Here is a 12,491-nt window from a genome sequence, read left to right on the forward strand (position 1 = left end):
ACGAACTACTCTGGTAACAGAAACCTCTGAGCAACTTAAGAGAAAAACAAGAAAAGGAAAAACTTGCACCTCATGACTAAACCAAATTGTTGGATAGAGCTTCCATAGTTTTGTTGCGGTACACCATCATATCCTCATCTGCTTGGGAGTCACACTAGTCCATGAGACCGTCCCACACCAACCTATGCCCACCCATCGCGACCCTGTTTATGGTACCTTTCACTCCTTGATTAGCCAGTAAATCAATAAGTTTGTTGGCTGCCTTCGCACATGGTTAAAACTAACCGTGCGTAGGCCTCTGAGGTGGAGCTGGATCCTTTGAAAGACCTGGATCAATCTCCAGTGTTTTGAAACCTTCTCCGGCTCCGAGCCCCAACTCATTTTTTTAGCTGTGTTGATGATTAACTCAAAGTCAACTTCGATAATCACATTCGGTCGATTATCCTGCACCAGGAGTTCTAAGCACTACTCCATAGCCATGGATTCTACCATGTTGTTAGTAGCTCTACCTAAATGTCCATGGAAGATGGAAAGGATATTACCAATATCATCCCTTAACACCCCTCCAAAGCCCGCATAGTCTGGGTTGCCTTTTGAAGCCCCGTCTATGTTATAAGACTCAACCTCCTATATGAACTTAAGGAAATGAATTCGATAACTTGAGACCTTACTGACTTCCCTCAGGTGCTATAGGACCTCCAGGAGCAACCCAACCCCTCCAGGTGTTTAACCCCTCAGATGACTCTCTTTTTCACTGACCTAGAACCCCAGTCACTCCCTTGCCAAGCCCTCCAAGTGAATGAGACTCTCCAGTCACTCCCATGAACCTGCCTAAGTGCGACTATAGCCTTTTTTTGTTAGTGCTATGCTAGCAACTATGTGCCTACAACTCCATGAAACTCTGAAAACTCATACAATGCATAGAAAAAATGCTTGTAAACTAAAACTAAAACCAGGAATTGACTTGACCTTCCCCAACTGGGACTAACATTTCATCAAACACTTGGTAAGAATACAACCTACAGGTCATGAATGCAAGTCTAGACATAAAGAGCTGAAAATTTATCTGAGGCTTAACAAGAAGGATCACTACCTTATCACATTAGTTGTCATAACACCAATTAGTTGTTGCATTCATTATTTATTCAAATACAAGTAAAACATGGAAAGTTCCATGACTAAGAATTGTCAAATAACCATGCTTATAGTCAGCATATAACCAGATAAATAACAATAAGGCAATAACCATTAAATCCACATAATGACAATTACATTTACTCATCAAAAGATAGATGGAATTAGATCGTATTAAACATAGGAAAATCCAACCAAGTTCGGGACTTCCACATACCACCTAACCATAGATTGGCTGAACCAAATATTTCTTTAGCGAATCACCCCCGTGCCATATTCCAAGAATGAATGTGGGATCTCATGGGATAAAAAATCCATAAACAACCAAGGGAATCCAAAGGTTAAACCACCTCCACTCTCACTATACATAACCTCACCTAAACCGGTTCCGAGATCACAAAACCAAACCAAGCTTGGATGCCTCAAAATTTCTTCTCCAATAGCTTGAGGAATTTTCCTGTCTCCACCCTCAAGCTTTATCATGTATCCCTCCATTATCAGTCAATGGATTCCTAGGCCTTTGGGAATTTTCCTGAGACCACCTCACTTGAATCCAAAATCTTTCGGCAATCCAAAGCTCAAATTGATAAAAGTCCCATCACACCATCGTTATCCGGAAATGGAAAGTCTAGGCTAAAATCCACTATCAAAAACCCAAAAAAAGCCATACCAATGACAACAAAAGAACAAAATACCAACACACACATACCATGCATGTCAAAACCAGTTAGGAAATCATGTATGCAACCTATTACCTGCAAGTATTCCTATTGAAGTTTCTTGATCCAACTTTTCCTTGCTTGATCATTACTTTCCTTTTCTTTCCTTGTCCTTCCTTTACTTTCCTTTTCGTTCCTTTGCTTTCTTGCTTTCCTTGTCCTCTTGGTGCTCTTCTCCTCTCTGAGACTAATTCCAAAATTGAATTGACAAAAAGCAACCAACTAATTCTCTAATGTCTTTTTATTATTCATGCCTCTAATTTCTTCAATTCCATTAGTTTCCTCCTCACATGCAACCTGTGACCTTTCACCTCCCTTTTCTCTTAATTTCCTTTATTTTCATAAATAAAATTCCAACAACACCTTCTTACCTTTTCAAATTCTTTTCCATTACCTTTGCCAATTTCCCCTTAGCCATAAACACATCAAGTGCTGCCTACTACGATATTTTTCCCAACATGCAGCTTGGAATAAGTGTCCCTTGAATTTGGTCTTATTTTTCCTTTGGGAACCTCCTTTACATTACATAAATGAACAATTGTTGGATGATACAAATGACAAAACCTCCTTTCTATATATAGGAGTCTAAGGAGTCACAATATAATCCAGCCGACCTAACAAAAATAATATAAAGCCACAAAAATAACAATAGAGGGATTTTATGGGGCACAGAAATAACAATATGGGGGTAATAGGGGCACAACAATATAAATAAGGGGTTTAACTACAATAGTAATGGGGTAATCACTAGTATTATAGGGACCCAACATGCCCCTCTCCTTCAAAAAAGTGTTGTCCTCAGCGCTTGAGTAGTTCTGGATACTTCTGCATAAAATTATCATCCTCCCATGTGGAATCTTCAGCGGATAAGTTCTTCCACTTGATAAGATACTCTGAAATTGATCAATTTCATAGCTATCGAGTTCTTGTTTCTGTGACTGCTTCTGGTTCCAATATAATTTTTCCTTCCTCGTCAAGTTCTGGAAATATTGTTTGAATTGGGAGCTTGTCACCTATAACCTTCTTTAAACATGAAACATGGAAAACTGGGTGCAATCGAGAAGCTGCAGGAAGCTCCAATTTGTATGCCATAGTACCAATCTTTTGCAAAACCTTGTACGGACCATAATACTTTGGTGATAATTTATTATCCTTCTTAGCTTTCTTTAGGGACATTTTCTTATATGGTTGTAGCCGTAGGAATACCCAATCACCTACATCAAAAACTTCTTTCACTGCGATGTTGATATGCCTGTTGTTTCATTCTATTTTGTGCCAACAAGAGGTTATCCTTTAAGAGTTGGAGGACTTGTTGTTGATGTTCAATGTGATGTTCCACTGCCTGAACCTTAGAATTTTCTCTTAAATATGATGTGATGGATGGTGGTTGATACCCATAAAGTGCCATAAATGGGGTCATTTTTGTTGTTGTATGGAAGGAAGTGTTATACCACCATTCAGCCAAAGGCAACCATTTGACCCATTGTGTCTGTTTATCATATACAAAGCAACGAAGATATCTGGTGGGCTCCAGTATTGTAGCAATAATGCTACAACTCCTGGAGCTTCCTATCTCTAATTTTATCAACCCGGTAGTTCGTAACAAACTTGGAAGCGACGGTGTTGTATGCACAAGTACTAGCTCTTGTCGCAGCTGTCACTTGGTCAGCTAGCACAAGTCCGCTAGGGCTCAAGCCAACTTCTATATGTTCTCAGAAGAAGCTTTCTAAATGATGGACGAAGGCTATCTCAAAGGAAATTAATCTACTTTGCAAAAATGAACTGAGAACCAACCAAAACATGGAAACCCTAGTAAACCCTAATCTGACTAGCTTAATCTCTATGATGCAATGGTGGGAGTGCAAATGTCTAAGAATGATGCCATTACTTCTAATGATGTGAAATGCATGAACTCAAACTACTTCTATTGAAAAGAACATGTTTTTATATTTTTGCTTAAGTGGTTGGAGTGATTATGATTTTGTTTCTTATTAGGGTTTGGCTGTGCAGAGGTGGTGCGAAGGGAGAGAAAGCTTGGGAAAGGTCAAGAGGGCTAGGAGAGGTTCCAGGGGATCCCTAACATCATTCCACAGGAGTCCACAACGTTCAGATGCTCAACAACCGAGTTTGCAGGCTTCTACAGGATGTCTGCAGGGGATCCTACAGGAAGCTTGGGATTTCTACAGGAAGTCTGCTAACTTCTACAGGATGTGCTATGGTTGGAGTTTTGGGTGATGGAGTAGTGGAGGAGTGGTATGGGTGGATGGGTAAGGTGAAGGTGGAGTTTTTGGTGGCTCAGGGATAGAGATATGAGATGAGGAAAGAGTGGGTACAGTTGGTTGGTGAATAGAAGGGTGGAAGCAAGGAAAAGTGGAAAAGATGGAGCTACGTGAGAAGTAGAAGGGTTGGAAGGCTAATGAGCTGAACAGAGGTCGAGCAAGTGGCTTCAGGCGTGGTTGAGAATAAGAAGAACATGATAAAGTGATGCTATGCAGTGTAAAAGAAACAAATCCTCTATATCTTGCACAAAACCGAGAATTCCATCAACCTATTCTAACTGTGTTATTAAACCAATGAACAGCAATGTAAAGTGTGGAGACAAATCGTGCATGGTGTTGGAACGAAGCAGTAGTGCTCAAGAGTAGAATGCATGGATGGATCTATAATTGAAATGACTGTGTGGCAGCTTGCATGAAAGCATAAGACTGCGTTTTTTGGTGGTTGGTACAGCCCACACCCCCAATCTCTAAACAGAGATGGCAGCGAGTGCACTATCAACCTTTTTTGGAGCTCTAATGAATTACAATCCTCCTACTCTAATCTAAGCAACTAAAAGCACTTTAACCATAAACTAATCCTATCCAATCACATTAAAGAAATCAAATCAGCAGACTGTGTTTTTCTTGTAAATGCATGTCAAAGCAAAGAAATAAAGTGCTGAAAGGAAAGACAAGTAACAATACACGGAAAAGGAGGTCTATTGCTCTCAGGTTGGGCCCTAACCTGAGAGCTATAGCTCCCTTAAAAACTCAGAATTGGATCCAAAGCTGCCTGCCCTTATTAAATAATCAAGAGTCTAACATCATGCCAAAATTGGCTTACAAAGAGCAAAAACCGAGTTGTAGCTCGTGCTTAGAAAGTGCAACAGTAGTTCAAAAGTTCAAAAAGCCCCTATCAAAGGCTACGGCCTTCTTATTTATACAATTTGAGGGTCCAACAGTCCTCCTACAATTTAGGGACTCGGCTGCCCAAGACTTGGAGTTAACAGCAGTCCTACTTGACTTGCTTGGCTGCCCTTGTGCTGATTGATTCGGTGGCCCTTGAACTCCGAGCTGATGGTGGAGAATTCGAGGTAAGGGCCCATAAATGAAGGGGACACCTTCCTACAAATCCTCTAGCTTGTTCTCCCACGAATTTGGCTGCCAAGTGCTCATTAAGACCTTCAATTTTGTCTCCAAGTTGACCAAAAAGGCTACACAAAGCACCCATTAGACTTGTTGGCATAATGACTAACCAAATTCACTCTATTAACATAAAAATAATCAAAAACATGCAATGAACTAATGAGAATGGTGGATTAAGTCAAATTAGGAGGTTGAATGAGCCCAAATAATTGTCCATTTTTGGGGCTTATCATCACCCCCCTACTGAAAGTGTTGCTCATCCTCTGAGCAACCAATCTCTCTCCCCATCTTTGATGGCCCTAGTGGCCTCCTTGGCTAAAACCTCGGCCAATTTCTCCTTCTGCTGCCCTTTCTCCAAACTTCCTGTAGAAACAGTTCTCTGTCTTCCTGTAGAAACAGTCCTGTAGCTGAGTTCTGGCTTCCTGTGCAGAAATCATGTGCCTCAAATTGACCTGTCCTCTATTTACTTTCATAGTTGGAAAGATCACAGGCAATGAAATATGTATTATGACTTACTGCTGAAAAATCATATACCCTGAATTGATGCTGAAAAATCAGATGCCCCGAACAGTATGCATACTGTTAAGAAATCTAGAGACTGAAGCAGTGCTCTTTTTACTATCATAATCGGAAAACATCACAGGCAGCAAATACAGTATGCCGTGTTTCTGAAATATGTCTCAAATAGCATGCTGTGTATTGCTGAGAAATCAGGTGCCCAATATCAGTGCTCTCTTTTCTATACGCTGTATTTTCCTATCATAGTTGGAAAATATCACACAGGGCAGCAGAAACAATATAATGTATTGCTGAATTCAAATGCCCCAATTCAGGTGCTGAAAACAGAGCTTTCCTTAAGATCATTGATAGGAAATGTCACAGGCATTGAAGACAATACGCTGTATTGACAAGTGACAGAAGTAATTGCAAGCATAGGGCAGTGGCATGATAATGCAGAAAGCTGAAATACAGTGCTGGCAGACTTCAACATTAACTCTTAGGACCCATATTTTGGACTAGAATGCCAGAAGGTAATATTTTTCACTTAAGTATATTTGATCCGAGTCAACATAGAGATAAATACTGCCATTACACCTGCTTTTGTTGGATTATTCTCTGTTAAATTCATTTCAAGGAGGAATAATCTGTTAATTCGTTGATGTACAACCCTTCAAAAACCAGAACACATCTGGAAGATACAACTTTGATTCAGGAGAGGTCAAAATGTTGTCCGTACTCTCAAAAGATCTGTTTGATTTTTTGTTGAACTGAAGTTCCTTGAGCAAACATTGTTCCATGGTTCTTGTCCTCAAAGGTTGCACAGGTGTCATTTTGGGCTTTCTGCCTTGGCCGGAAGAAGTTGAAGTTGGGGAAAACCTAGAAACCTTTTGAGGGGATGGAGGACAAGATTGAATCTTCTGATAAAAATCTTGCTTCAAGGTGTCTTTCCTTGGACAATCTGCTTTTGCACAATCACCTTTTTGCATCATGCCCTCGTTTCTTCGCTTCTTCCAGATGCTTGGGTTGAATATCTTTGCATGGATTGATTTCCTATGAGCTTCCTTCAAGACATTTTTATGACTGTCTAAGCCTTCCATGTATCTCTGAGTCTCTGGATTTACTAAATTCGCAGATGTGCCATGCTCTTGACAGGGAATTGGTCCAGAGAATGAGTCAGCTGAAGGGGAATCCCCTCTGTTTCTTACTTTCTTTGCACAAGGATCATCGGCAACACCCAATGTATCTCTGCCAATTTCTTCCATGTGAACTTGATGATGGTCCTTTTGATCAGAAATGGAAGACGTATTTTCCTTCTTATTCGAATCATTCATACTCTGTCTCTGATGAAGAGATTTTGGGCAAATCTTAGCAGTAGCTTTAATGCTTCTGTGCCGAAGCCAACCTGTCTCCATTGGTCCAGATTTACTGCATTTATCTGGATCTACAACATTGCTAGTTATATTGACCTTAGAGTTGTCGGAGCCATCCTGAATAGATCTTTCAGATGAAAGTACAGATAAGCAGTTACCATCAATATCTTGAGCGTTTTTTTTTTTTTTTTTACTTGATCATTCAAGTGCTTCTTGTGCTCAAGACTTCGCGCTCTATCCCTGTTTAGTCTGTCCAAACTCTGCCGCGGAGAAGCAATCCATTTGTTCCTGGGCTGTAGTTGTTTTGCAACAACCTTGACTGCATTTCTTCAAGCTTCAAACTGGATGAGCGGGAGAATTTTGAACAGGCCAAAAAAAATCAGCGAAGGATGATAGGTTAACTGATTGTGGGAGAAGAGGATGCATCTTCAGTTGAACAGGTTGCAAGTGCGAGTTGAATAACAGTCCATGAATTTCAGCTGAGCGCTCATTAATTTCTGCGTGATTTTTGGTGGAGTGAGGTGGCAAAACGTGTGCTGGCCCATATGAACTGTTGTGCTATCATGAACTCTTCTATTTGTTAATTAATTGATGCCCTGTGCACTGAAGTTCAACAAATCTACCACTAACTGTGTTTTTCAAATTTTCCATGAACGACCATACACGTATGCTGCGTGATTTTTCCTTGAGCGCTAGAGAACTGGGTGTCTTGCTACATTCATGGCTTAATTCACCATTCCATTCGTTCATGCAATGCTTAGACTAGATTCATGCAATAGATGAACAAGGTTTAGTCATGTACCTGAAGTCAAACGGCTGCTTGTGAAGCTTTTTGCTGCTGCATGCTCTGATTCTGTTGCTGCATGCTTGGATCCCTTGATTGCAGGAGGGCTTGGCTGATGGTTTTTTATTGCTTTTCCTTGTGCAGGTGTCCTCTGGCCAGATCTGAGCTGCATGCAATTGTTTTCACGTTCAGATCTGCACCTTCAAGCTGCTGCTGCTGCATGGTCACAAAATCAGAACTTGTTTTCGCCATTGCTCTCAAACGGTAACCCGGATTGATCTGAAACTCGGTGAGCATGTTCCTATCATCATTATGCATCTCCCATAGCAAAATCGTGATCAATGGATGCACGGATTTCGAGAAAAATGGAAAATGGCTGAAGATTTCAGAGCTTGATTTCTCGGAAACCGTGCATCGGAATCGGCTGAAACTGCTTGGGTAGGTTACTATCACCCATGTGCATCTCCCCATGAAACAGGTTTTGAAACGGATGCACGGTTATGGAGAAAATGCAAAAATGGCTGATGGTGATGGAGGCTGATTTCTTGGAAACCGTGCACCGGAATTGGCTGAAACTGCTCAAGCATGTTGCCATCACCCTTGTGCAATTCCCCATAAAACGGTTTGTCAAATGGATGCATGGTTTTCAAGTTATGGCAAAAACAAATTTTGTTCTATGGATTTTTTCTTCAAGGCATTTTGCAAGTGTTTGCATGGAAGGAAAAACTGAGCTTGGGCTGTGATGCAGGTATGGAGATGATGGAGGAGGAGTTGGAAGATTGCATGAGGGATTCTGAACCCTTGAGGAAGCTACCATGTTCGCCAAACCACTTTTTGAAATGCATGCCTAGTTTCCCACAATTTCTACAGGAAGTTCCTGTAGGAGCACAATGAGAAGCAGAAGGAGGTGAAAAAAATGATGGAGAAAGGCAAGGGATGGACACACAAGTGCTTGTAGGCCTAATCAACAGATTCCCACCATTAGATTCACTTTTGAAATTGGATTTGGCTCGTCCAAAGGTTCTACAGGATGTTTCCTGTAGAAATACAGAGCTTCCTGTAGAAGGCACAAGAAAAATTCCTTTAACCTTGATTTGAGTGCTCCTCCTGTCATGAAACGTCCTTCTTGCAACCTGCAATTAGCCAATGGAATTAGTTTTATTTTTCTTTTTCTTTTTCTCTCTTTTTTTTTGAAAAACAACTAGGGCGCCTCATGGAGGTTTTCACCCTAATTGCCTGCCTTGGGCGCCTCCAAGGGAGGTTTTCACCCAAAGATCTTATTGCCTTTTTATTTTCTCTTCTTTCCAACCCATTGACCGCCTCATGGAGGTTTTCAATCAATGAGCCAATCTAAGGCGCCTCCAAGGAGGTTTTCACCTTAGATTTTTATTTTTCTCTTATTTTCATTTTTTCTCTTTTTTCTTTTTTTTTTTCTACCCTACCCTACTTGAAAAACAAAATCATTTTCAAGTATAAGAATACTTCCAATGGAGCCATGTGCACATCGAGATTAGAGAAAAAATGATGTGAAGGCTCGAAATGCATGCTTGGACAAGTATCCAGATCTCAGAGACCAAATGATCTGGCGTTGAAGGGATCAAACAAAGCTGAGGAAGAAAGTACTGCTGCAACTTAGTGACCTTCTGAAACCATATCTCAATATAGCTTTGATATCCTTGGTTCTTTTGCTGATCTGGATCATTCTTCATGTCACCTTCTATCATGACCTTCTAATCTTCCTCTTTTTGTTGATCTTCCTCTTGAATACATGGAAGATTTGATGGTAACCACGAGGGAACTCTCTTGATCTCTGATTCTGATCTCTTCTCTTCATCAAGTGTAGCCCATGGTTCTTTGATCTCCTCTTTGGAATCTTCTTTTGCTTTTGGTCCTTCAATGTTGTCAATATAATCTCTGCTTTGCAACACTCTTCCTGAGCTTTGGTGAAGATCATTGGGCTCAAGAGGAGTTGTTTGGATATGTTGTGCCTCAGATTTGCAATGGGGTTGAGCTGCTCCCTTGTGTGGTTTTGGAAATGGTACGGGTAGTTGAGCGGAGGTGTGAAATTGAGATGGAGATGGATGGCATTGTGGTTGGGTAGGCATTTGGGGTTGCCTTGGAGGAGGAGGAGGCGATGGTTGTGGATGAGCAAGTGGTGGAGGAAAATGAGCGGAATGAGAGTTGTACTGGGGCCTCCACCCCTGATAAGGTGCATTCCACTGAGGCTGTGGCTGAGCATAAGAGTGAAACGAATGAGCAGCTGGTTGGGCATAATATGGATCTGTGAAGGAACAACGAGGAGGTGTGAACCAGGAAGGATGAGCAGGGGGACCCCAAGAAGGCATGAAAGTGGCTTGATAGGGGTCATAATAGGTCTCGGGTGTCCCTTGCAGTTCCTCCTGGTAAGATCTAGGTCCATGCGGCCAACTTTGGTTCATGTAATGGAGTGGTTCAGTGGCTCCTTTAACTCTTTGATATGCAACTTTAAGTCCAGGCAAGGAAGGGCACTGATTTGTAGGATGGTATTCTTCACAGATGAAACACACTTCTAGAGAGTGCATTGGACATTCGTTCCTAGGATGCTTTCTAGTGCACCTAGGACAAAAAATGGCCAAAGCCCTCTTGGCTTCTTCTTGCTTCTTTTGGATCCGCAAGGTATCTAGTTGCATGGCAAGAAACTGCCTCATATCACTCTTGAAATCTTTGATCTGATTTTCAAATTCATCTTTGGACAAGATGTTGCTCCCAACATTTCTGCTTGTAGCCATTTGCTCCAAAGGAATGGTTTCTTCTTCTTCTCCCCTAGAGGTTCTTCAGATATGTCTTGATGTCCACCCAGGGGTTCTTCTTAGTCACAGCCATCGAAGAAGAGAGAACGTTGGCTGTGTGAAGCAATGGGGGGTGTTGTGAAATCATTTTTCTAACTTATCTCTACTCCTACAAGGCATGAAAGGAAATCTTTTTGATTGATTTTTGTATTTTTCTTCTACTTCTACTTGCAAAACTGAAATAGATTGAATTGCAACTAACTATCTGACTAAAAGGAAAATGCGGAATTGAAATGAAAGCATGAAAGGACTAATCTATTTTGCTCAAATGAAATTGCAGGAATGAAATGCTAGGCTACGCTTGCAGAATTGAAAGGCTAATCTACGCTTGCAGAAATGAAATTGCGGAATTGAAATGCTAATCTACGCTTGCAGAAATGAAATTGTGGAATTGAAATGCTAATCTATGAAAGCAAGAAATGCTAATTTACTTTTGCATAAATGAAATTGCATAATGGAAATGAAATAAACTACTTAGCAGAAGATTGTAGTGGAAAATAGAAGAAAAGCGACAATCACCAATACTCTGACGCTTCCCCGGCAACGGCGCCAAAAAGATGGTGGGCTCCAGTATTGTAGCAATAATGCTACAACTCCTGGAGCTTCCTATCTCTAATTTTATCAACCCGGTAGTTCATAACGAACTTGGAAGCGACGGTGCTGTATGCACAAGTACTAGCTCTTGTCGCAGCTGTCACTTGGTCAGCTGGCACAAGTCCGCTAGGGCTCAAGCCAACTTCTATATGTTCTCAAAAGAAGCTTTCTAAATGATGGGCGAAGGCTATCTCAAAGGAAATTAATCTACTTTGCAAAAATGAACTGAGAACCAACCAAAACATGGAAACCCTAGTAAACCCTAATCTGACTAGCTTAATCTCTATGATGCAATGGTGGGAGTGCAAATGTCTAAGAATGATGCCATTACTTCTAATGATGTGAAATGCATGAACTCAAACTACTTCTATTGAAAAGAACATGTTTTTATATTTTTGCTTAAGTGGTTGGAGTGATTATGATTTTGTTTCTTATTAGGGTTTGGCTGTGCAGAGGTGGTGCGAAGGGAGAGAAAGCTTGGGAAAGGTCAAGAGGGCTAGGAGAGGTTCCAGGGGATCCCTAACATCATTCCACAGGAGTCCACAACGTTCATATGCTCAGCAACCGAGTTTGCAGGCTTCTACAGGATGTCTGCAGGGGATCCTACAGGAAGCTTGGGATTTCTACAGGAAGTTTGCTAACTTCTACAGGATGTGCTATGGTTGGAGTTTTGGGTGATGGAGTAGTGGAGGAGTGGTATGGGTGGATGGGTAAGGTGAAGGTGGAGTTTGTGGTGGCTCAGGGACAGAGATATGAGATGAGGAAAGAGTGGGTACAGTTGGTTGGTGAATAGAAGGGTGGAAGCAAGGAAAAGTGGAAAAGATGGAGCTACGTGAGAAGTAGAAGGGTTGGAAGGCTAATGAGCTGAACAGAGGTCGAGCAAGTGGCTTCAGGCGTGGTTGAGAAGAAGAAGAACATGATAAAGTGATGCTATGCAGTGTAAAAGAAACAAATCCTCTATATCTTGCACAAAACCGAGAATTCCATCAACCTATTCTAACTGTGTTATTAAACCAATGAACAGCAATGTAAAGTGTGGAGACAAATCGTGCATGGTGTTGGAACGAAGCAGTAGTGCTCAAGAGCAGAATGCATGGATGGATCTACAATTGAAATGACTGTGTGGCAGCTTGCATGAAAGCATAAGACTGCGTTTT

The 12,491-nt window shown here is 41.2% G+C and overlaps 1 protein-coding gene across 1 annotated transcript; it reads right to left on the reverse strand.

Moving 5' to 3' along the window:
• Window positions 1-5,773: 5,773 nt before the first annotated feature.
• LOC149202582 (uncharacterized) lies at window positions 5,774-7,296 on the reverse strand. The gene has a single exon (XM_089400008.1). It carries the CDS (start codon window positions 7,168-7,170, stop codon window positions 6,406-6,408), a length of 765 nt encoding a protein of 254 aa, XP_089256134.1. The 5' UTR covers window positions 7,171-7,296; the 3' UTR covers window positions 5,774-6,405.
• Window positions 7,297-12,491: the final 5,195 nt, after the last annotated feature.

Source organism: Pinus tabuliformis, chromosome 2_1, assembly GCF_031772625.1.
Source record: "Pinus tabuliformis cultivar Carrire ecotype Pingquan chromosome 2_1, CPIR1, whole genome shotgun sequence".
NCBI classification, from domain to species: Eukaryota; Viridiplantae; Streptophyta; class Pinopsida; order Pinales; family Pinaceae; genus Pinus; species Pinus tabuliformis.

What these genes read in the sequence shown, in the direction of transcription:
- LOC149202582 (XM_089400008.1), bottom strand. Translation starts at nt 7,170, where the DNA reads ATGGAGACAGGTTGGCTTCGGCACAGAAGCATTAAAGCTACTGCTAAG.